The sequence below is a fragment of the Dicentrarchus labrax genome, unplaced genomic scaffold, assembly GCF_905237075.1.
Source record: "Dicentrarchus labrax unplaced genomic scaffold, dlabrax2021, whole genome shotgun sequence".
Lineage (NCBI taxonomy): Eukaryota > Metazoa > Chordata > Actinopteri > Moronidae > Dicentrarchus > Dicentrarchus labrax.
The window spans coordinates 28,074,656-28,084,327 of record NW_026136707.1 but is presented as its reverse complement, the minus strand read 5'-3'; the positions used below and the strand labels follow the sequence as shown (position 1 = coordinate 28,084,327).

Sequence of the window (9,672 nt, the reverse complement as noted above, 5' to 3'; positions counted from 1 at the left end):
ATGTTAGCTAAGCTAACATCAATCATGGACAACACCTCTCACCCCCTGCATGAAACTGTGGGGTCCCTGAGCAACTCCTACAGCAGCAGACTGCTGCAACCTCAGTGCAGGAAGGAGCGCTACTGCAGGTCCTTCATCCCAGCAGCTGTCAGACTTTTTAACTCAGCAACAATACCACAGTCACTTTTATACCATAGTCACTTTATTTTGCTGGCACTTCTTGATACCAGCACTGTATAGTCCTTCTTTGCTAAATCATTGATGTATATATGTATATACTTTGTCCGGTGAAATTATCTATTTATTTCGACAACATGCCACTACCTACTTCTGTAACCTGTGCATTATTGTATTCTAACTTAAATCACATCTGTATAAAAATACTGTATATAGTTTGTACATACAAACAACCTATTTTTTCTTGATGTCTTGTATTTTTCTATTTTACTAAGTTATTAGGGTCGGAGCACTGACCAGTGCAAGGACCTATTGTATTTCAAGGAATCATTACAATTGGCCCCTCAGGGGCCCATAAACTGAACCCCCAGGGGCCTGTTTCACCAATATGCTTAATAATATAATAGGTAATAACCTCCCTGGAGACATATCCCAAACCCAACAGGAAGTTCGGCCATTTTGGATTTAGTGGTCGATTTTTCACATTGTATATTAACAGACTCCTCCTAGGAAACTGACTTCACATTTGGACACTGCAATCTAAAGACATTCACAATTAAATATGCTATGTTTGACTGTGCATCAAACGGCATGCCCGTGGCGTGGTGTCAAAAATCCAATTTTTTTGCGTTCTATAAAATTCATTTGGTCAGAAGATGCTTAAGATGTTGATGATGTGTTATGAATCTGGTGACTTTTCATTCAACAGTATGTCTTGAGGTGGTGTTTAATTTTAATGTATCTCACCAAACTTCATATATTCTGTAACAGTCCCACCCTGAACACGTCCTCACAACTTCAGTGTATATGGTCCAATCTCAATGAAACTTCATATGTTTGATAAGAGTCCTGCCCTGAACACATTGTACAAGAGAGACGTAAATGTAAATATACAATATATACATATATTGTAGTTAAACTCAAAATAGATTAATATTAGGTGTGGTTTGAAGTAATGGTTATGGATATAATATTTGCAAACAAGCATTGGTAGTGGGCTGTAAGTCAATATTACAATTTAAAAACAAGACTATGTCTCCTAATATGAAGGAATAACGTTGAATAAAAAAGAAGCTACTTAAATATGTATGATTGTTTAAAAATATTTAAAAAAAACATAATACAGACAGAGAATTGGATAAAAAGTTCCCTAAACAAGAAATAATCTGCTCACAATTCGGCTCTAAACTTCACTTGACTGATAAGCTTCCACCAGCTTCCAGTTGTGGTTCGGGAGGCAGACACCCTCTCCACATTCAAGAGTAGGCTTAAGACATTCCTCTTTGATAAAGCTTATAGTTAGGGCTGGATCAGGTGAGTCCTGAACCATCCCTTAGTTATGCTGCTATAGGCCTAGACTATCGGGGGATTTCCCATGGTGCACTGAGCTACTCTCTTCCTCTCTCTTTCTGCACTCATTCATGTTCCATTAATGCATGTTACTAACTTCACTTCTTCCCCGGAGTTCTTGTGCTTTCTCGTCTCGCAGGTTCTCATGGCTCCTGGTGGAGCCTCCTGCCATGGTCCTGCTTGACTGCCATTGCCAATACTGTTGTTGCTGTGCACCTGTCTGTCTGTCTGTCTGTCTGTCTGTCTGTCTCTCGCTCTCTCTCTCTCTCTCTCTCTCTCTCTCTCACCCCAACTGGTAGAGACAGACGACCACCCACCTAGAGCCGGAGGATCTGTCCTAGGTTTCTGCCTTTTAACAGGCAGTTTTTCCTTGCCCTTGTCGCCAAGTGCTTGCTCATGGTGGTACTGTTGGGTCTCTGTAATTAATGTTAAAGAGTTCGGTCTAGACCTGCTCTATTTGAAAAGTGTCCTGAGATAACTTCTGTTATGAATTGGCGCTATACAAATAAAATTGAATTGAATTGAATTGAATAAGAGTCCCGCCCTGAACACATCTATGTGACAATATTCAGATATAATCATAGCGCCCCCTACTGGCAGCAGGAATTAAGAGCTGCGTGGCGATTTTGATCTGATTTATGTGAAATTTTCATGTTGTTTTCAATTGTCATGTGTTACGCCATTTAATGTGTATTTCTCTTTTTCTTATCTTCTATGTTATATCTGGAGCTGCTGTAACAAGTGATCTTATCTTGTCTTAGGCTTGCTAAGTGGAAGTAAATCACACTAGGGTCACTTCAATATGTAGCAGCCTATATTCATCACAGTACATTTCTAATTGGGACTGACATTTAAAGAATTAAAAACATTAATACATTTTTTGTAAAAATATAATTTTTGATATACTGTAGCCTAGTGATCAAATTATCAACCCCTGGACATTCCCCCTAACCACTCTCAAGTTACTCCAGCAATCCTATACTAAAGCAGTGTTTTTTAAAGTGAGGGCCGCCAGGGGGTGCCAGTGAGACGGAAATAATAAAAAAAGAAACTAATTAAATATGTATGATTGTTAAAAATTATATATTAAAATACAGACAGAGAATTGGATAATGGGTTCCCTAAACAAGAAATAATGTGCTCAAAATTCATCCAAATCACTTTTTTACATAAACTGTTAGTTACTGAGTTCGCTGTTTGGGTTCACTGTACAGGATCGAATATAATATTAAATATCTATAAAATATGTCACTTAGTCAGGGTCATCAGTTTATTAAATAATAGAAAAGGGGACCCTAGGGAAGAAGGTTGGGAACTACTGCCCAAAACAATGTAAAAACAGAGTTAATTAAGTTAATCTAAATAAAACAATTGTTGAAACTGATTACATTTCAATTTTTGAGTACAACTAACTCAGTTTTGTAAGTTAAAAACACATTCTTGAGCAAGTTGCTTTAGTAATTTTAAGTGACACTGACTTTAACTTTGTCATTTTTATTTGTACAAAATACAGTAATTCATCAGGAAAGTTTCTGTAACTTACAAAACTCTCAATTACAATTACTAGTAAAAGCTGCTTAATTAAGATTTAGATAAAAGTCTGTCCATTTTTTCACAATTTTCAATGTAATCTGTTTAAACAATTCTTTTAGTTAAAATAACTTATGGCATTACAGTTTTTTCCCCATTTCAATCTTAAGTAGTTTGCTACAGTATACATGTCAGCTTTACAATAATAACCTTCAGTGAAGGATCTCTAAAGGTTATGGTTATGTAAAGGGGTTTATTTTTAAACCGTATTCTGGAAACGTTGAACGTTGTAATGTGTTTGTTTGGAGGAAGGTAGGGGTGCTGACGGAAACAGACAGAAATATAAAGGTGGAAGTGAAAGTGACCGAGTGTTTGTTAGCACAGCAGCAAAGATGGACAAGTTCAAGACGGTTCTGAACATTGCCAGTAAACAGACCAATCTTGGTTTCGGGCTGGTTGCCCTGCTGACAGCTGGGGGGGAGCAGATCTTCTCCTCAGTGGTCTTCAAATGTCCCTGCAATCAGCTCAACTTCCTGTACGGCATGGTGTTCCTGCTGGTACCCGCTCTGGCTCTGCTGCTGCTGGGCTACATCCTCAGCAAGAAGACGTGGAAGCTGTTCACGGGTCTGTGCCAGCGCAGGGCCAAGCTGTGCCGTTGGAAGAGGCTGGTGGCCGCCGGGACAGTCTTATTCCAGATCAGCACCACCGCGCTGGTGGCGCCTTCCAGCTGGGTCGCTGTGGCTTTGCTCAACGGGAACTACTACGAGTGTGCGATGACCGGCATCAACGTGAGCGCGTACAGCGAGCATGTGTGCGCAGGTAGGAGCTCCGTGGTCCAGTGTCAGGAGGAGCTGTACACGTTTCCCTGTGGGAGCAGCAAAGTTCCCCAGGCAGAGAGACAAGATGTCGTGCTCATCCTGAGAGCTGAGTCTCAGGTCAGTGCTCAACTCTTCCAACTTTATTTTATTTGTTAATAAAGAAGTTCAAATTCTTTAACTTTCTGATCAGTTGATCCTAGCAGAGTGTGTATAGAGACATTATACTGCATTACAGTGGTTCCCAACCTTTTTCCTCAAGAGGCCCCTTTTCTATCATTTAGTAGACTAAGTGACATATATAATATTTCATATTATATTCAAAACTGTACAATGAACCCAAACAGTGAACTTAGTAACTTAATAATTCATTAGTAATTTCATTTTTAGGTAACATGTTGTAAAATTCTGTCTGTATAATTATTATAAATTATATATATTTTTAATATTTTTTAACAGTCATACGCCAAAGCTTATATCTTAGAAGCTATCTTGGTTCATTTCTGTAAAGAAACAGTCATACACCAGTATCTTGCTCAAGGACACACACATGCAGCGAGAGGAGCCTGTGATTGAACCTTTCCGATTAGTGGACAACCCGCTCTACCTCTGAGCCACAGCCACCCCAGTATATATAATATCATATGAAATATCCATAAAATACTTAGTCACTTAGTCAGTTTACTAAATTATAGAAAAGGGGTTCCTTAAGTGGAAAGTTTAGGAACCACTGCTGTACAATACATACAATATACTTGCACAATAATAAAACTACAGTAAAAGGAACTTGCAGTAGACTTGAGTAATCAATGGTGGATTGAACCAGTGGTTCTCAACCTGTGGGTTGGAACCCCAAAAGGGATTTCTGGGGGTTGCCAAATGGTTGTGAAGGATAAAATAAAGTAACATGTTGTGGCAAGCAGCAGCTCTCAGCTTCTCTATGTACTGTTTTAATACATGTTTATAGGCCCACAATTTGTTGTTCTTTCTGTGGGTAAAGAAGAAGAAGAAAAAGCAGAGGAAGATTCACTTTACTAAATTGTTGTGTTTTTTTTTTTTTTTTGACTCTGTCTTTTAAACAAGGCTTATAAATGTGAGAGATGATGGAGTGATGGGCTGCCACGTAGCAAGTCTATAGAGAAAGTTTCAGCGAAATCTTTAAGTTACCTACTGCAGCTTTAATTACACTAAAAGCAGAACACAGACAAAGGCGGCAATAAAAACAGTGCAAAGTATGATTCCAAAGAGGAACAGCAGGCTTACGTCTTTTATTAAGATATGCTGTTAGGATTTACAGTGTATTTCATGTCAAAATGCCTGCTGTGAAAAAGTTCTATTGCACAATGCACACCAAAAGACATGAAAATTGTGAAACCCAGTTTGGCATATCCATGATATATGTTTATGCAATGTGCCAGGAATTATTGAGCAATATGTTTTTACAGTAGCTCAAATATAAGAAAATATCACTTGGAGATACAAATATGGACTTTTATTGTTGAATTTCTCCAAATTGGTGCAGTAAAAATGCTTGATATTAAGTATACTTGTAGTCTCATATGTGTAAAAGTCAAATATACCATCAGTAGCCAGGAAACACTGAGCAATATATTTTTACAGTACCTCAAATATGGTCAAATATGCAATCTCTGGAGGCATAAATATGAGACTTTTATTTTGGCATTTCTCCACACTGGTGCAGTAAAGATACTTGATATAAAGTGTTTTTTATTCATCAGGGGCGCATGAAACACTTTAATGTAACATATTTTAGTTTAAATGTAGGTTCAAATTATAGCTTACTGTTCTAAATACCTTTATTTTGAAAACCGGAAGTAAATACACTGTTTCTTCTAGTGATGGGAATTCCGGCTCTTTTTAGAGAACCGGCTCCTTTGGCTCTGCTCACTAAAAAGAGCCGGCTCTTTCGGCTCCCAAGTGGCTCCTCATATTTTTTGTTGCTTAAATTAATTTATTACCAAATTATGTGTAAAATGAATATCTAATGTAAATACATGCATCATATCAAATGTTTAGTATTTATATGGATTTATTAATATACTCAACATGGAACAGAGTGCTACAAAAATAAATTATAAAACACAAGACCCATCTTAATTAGACAAAAAGCTGCTTGATATGAAATGTTTAACTTTGCACAGTCTACACTCTCACTTCAAAGTGAACACTCTTAGAGCCGGATCGTTCGCGACCGACCCATCACTAGTTTCTTCGCATTTACCATAATGCTGAGAATACTTGTACACTCGAAATTTAAGTGCGGCTGATTTGACCGAGGAGACCGGACTCACGGCTGGATTGACCGCAGTTTACTAGCCTACTGTTTCTTCTACACAGCACGGTCCTGTAAATGACAACATCCGGTCTCAGAATATGAAAAAACAGGCCTTTTTTCCGTTTCTGTTTTCTAGTGATTTTATTTTTTGTTATATGAAATAGAAAATGAAAATTAAATAATTTTTTTTAATTTCCCTCGTCCCTTTTGACCATGAAAAAGAAAAATGCCTTGTATTTCAATTTTAATTTTTGTATTTTAAAATGAAAATCAAATAACCACTCGTTTTCTGTTTTTTAATACCCGTTTCTGAAAGGAAAATCGAATGACCAAAACATACACGGACCGTAACCTTTATGGAAAATAACTTTTTGTCATATTTGCTGAAACCTTCACTATATCCTGACAGTAGTACATGAGATAGATAATCTGTTAAAAAATCAAGTTCCTTTGCAAGAATCCAATGGGCCTGAATGAAAATAACCAATCAGAGCTGAGAAAGATAGAAAGATGCTTTGGGTTGGTGGCTTGAAAATAGTTGATTGTTGAGTCTCAGCATTGGTATTTGACGCCCTGGGAATGAGACTCAACAATCAACTATTTTACTTGGCTCTGACTGACTATTAAAATCCCATTGACAATACTATGGCATATTTTAAAAAACAAACAAACAAAAAAGCCACCTGAATATATTTACTTACTTTTTATTAATGCAATAATAACAATAATAACATGAACAATTGCATAAAACATTGCTCTCTTGTTCTTTTTTCCTAAAATTTTGCTTTTATTTAATTCTGTGTCTTAATGGTCACCACAGATTCTGGGTTGGCTGCTCATTGCCTCCATTATGCTGTCCAACCTGCTGCTGACCTGTGTGGCTCGGTGCACGTCCCCCATCAGCTACCTGCAGCTCAAGTTCTGGAGGGCGTATGCTCAGGAGGAGAGCAACATGATGGATTTATACACTGCTAAGCATGCCAAAGAGCTCGCTGAGAGGAACTTGAAGAGCTTCTTCAACCAGACACTGCCTGAAAACATCATCACCCCGTTGAACAAGGACTGGCAGAAGATCTCCTCCCTCTACAAGTTCAGCACCAAAGACCACTACTACAGCACCTTGCACCGGTACGTGGAGACGTTCCAGGAGATGGATAATGGGATGATGAGGATGGCTTCGGTTAAGTCAAGCGAGCCTGCTGATGACAACCCTGCTGTTCTTACTTTTGTAGATGATGGCAGGATGGTACTGTGAGGAGGTTTGACTGCATGAAAGAGCAGCACCTGGGAAAGCTGCTGTGTAGGTGCTTTATTGTTTCTTTTCTTGTGATGCAAACCATGGGTACTTTGCAAATTATGCCTCAGAGCGGTCCCCACAACAGACTCAAACACCTGCGACCTAGTATGGAGAGAGTCTACACACGAGACTCACAAAAGAACAGTGGAGTGCTCCAAACAAACCCCAAACTCAGATGTTTATTTTCTTCCTTACTTGATAAAATGAACAAATGTTCTAAATAAAAGGAGAAAAATAAGTAAGTACTTTTATTTTATTAAAAATGTATATAGACCTTTCCATGTGGTAATTTTTATATAAACAGTGATTGGATTTAGAGAATATTGAAATTGGCTGTATCGTGATATGTATCGTTATCTGGATATAAAATGACCTATATGAGATTTGGTGAAACTACACTGAAAGAATAAATGCTAAAAAAAAAAAGAAAGCTGCTTTGTATTTAACTGAACATAGTTGACTACAGTTAGTGGCTGATATTGAAGAAGAAAGAAATTGTTGAAAATAAAAACTGAAGTGAATCAAAATGCCTTCAGATTCCATCAAACCACTCAAAACCAGCATCACATAGCATGAACCCACTGGGTGTGCAACAGTTGATGCCCATATCATATGCTAGACGCTCCATACAGACAGAATATAAGGGGTGCATTAGCAAAGATATGTTAATCTGGAGAATGAGTTGAATCAAAATGCTGCCTTTCTGAAGAGCTGATGTGTAAATAGGTCAGGAGAGTAAATGTGCATCAGCCAGATGACGTGCACCAAGATGGTGCTGGTATGTACAAAACAATGGGTGCAGGCTGTGATAACAATATGAACATGCAGATGTATAGCAGGTATAATGTTTACCATCTTAGTTGAACATGTTAAAGTATAAATATTTTCTATTTAGCACTTAATATAAAGTAAATGGCAGAGTGATTTATATTGTGCTTGTATCAAGAATGCTTTACAGTTTCCCTCTCATTCACCCATTCACACACACAGGTGTGTAAATACACAGTAAAAAAATGAAGTTAAGAAAACTCATAATTTCACAACAACTGTCTAAACCTGAATCTTTAAATTTTAGAAACAAAAATAATCTGTATTTTATAATTTAATGTCATACTTTTAGTTGCAACTATGTAATTTTCAAGCACCAAATAATGAAAAATTTGGTTCACAACTCACTGTAAAAAAGAAAAGAAAATGCAGTATTTTTCAGAGTGGGGTTGCCTTTATTTACAGGATAGCTTATAATAGACAGGAAAGGGGAGGGAGAAAGAGAGAGAGAGAGAGAGAGAGAGAGGATGACACACAGCAAAGTGTCACAGGTTGGACTCGAACCACTACAGCAAGGACTATGCCTTGGTACATGGGGACCAGCTCCACCAGGTGAGCTACCAGGACGCCCCAACAGTTTTGATCGCCCACTCCTGAGATTAGCGTTGGGCAGAATCCCAATCCCATTTTTGTTTCAACACAGTTGTCAAGATATTTTACACCAAAAACCCCACAAAGAAGTAAAGTCATTAGGAACCATGAATGTCTGCAGTTTTATTGTTTCAATGCAATACATTCAACAGCTGTTGTGATATTTCAGGCTCAAAGATGGCCTGGTTAATAAATAATATTAAATCAAATTTTATTTGTACAGCGCCAATTCATAACAGAAGTTATCTCAGGACACTTTTCAAATTGAGCAGGTCTAGACCAAACTCCTTATAACATTTACAGAGACCCAACAGTACCACCATGAGCAAGCACTTGGCGTCGGGGGCAAGGAAAAACTGCCTGTTAAAAGGCAGAAACCTAGGACACACCCTTCGGCTCTAGGTGGGTGGTCTTCTGCCTAGACCAGTTGGGGTGAGAGAGAGAGAGACAGAGAGAGAGAGAGAGACAGACAGACAGACAAACAGACAGACAGGTGCACAGCAACAACAGTAGCAACAACTATACTAAAAGTAGTGACTGGGGGAACAATGAGCAGTGACAATAGTAATAATAGTAACTGTAGTAATAATAATAATAACAATATTAAAGCTGCAAGCAGCCTTGGGCGGGACCTCGCACTCCACCCAACTCGGGGCGTGTTGCGGTCACGTCACGTGCCGTCATAACACGTGCGGACCACGACATGAAAATCTCACGTAAATCAGCTCAAAATCGCCAGGCAGCGGTTGCTTCCTGTTGCGAGTCGCTATCACTATGTCTGAATATTG

General features: G+C 38.3%; 1 protein-coding gene across 1 annotated transcript; it reads left to right on the top strand.

Moving 5' to 3' along the window:
• The first annotated feature begins 3,380 nt into the window (after positions 1-3,380).
• Positions 3,381-7,992, top strand: calhm6 (calcium homeostasis modulator family member 6). Its single transcript, XM_051407344.1, has 2 exons — positions 3,381-3,992; positions 6,989-7,992. Exons 1-2 carry the CDS (start codon positions 3,450-3,452, stop codon positions 7,421-7,423), a joined length of 978 nt encoding a protein of 325 aa, XP_051263304.1. The 5' UTR covers positions 3,381-3,449; the 3' UTR covers positions 7,424-7,992.
• Positions 7,993-9,672: the final 1,680 nt, after the last annotated feature.

Coding starts and splice junctions, on each gene's coding strand:
- calhm6 (XM_051407344.1), top strand. CDS start 3,450: ATGGACAAGTTCAAGACGGTTCTGAACATTGCCAGTAAACAGACCAAT. Junction 3,993..6,988: donor TCCTGAGAGCTGAGTCTCAG/GTCAGTGCTCAA, acceptor TGGTCACCACAG/ATTCTGGGTTGGCTGCTCAT.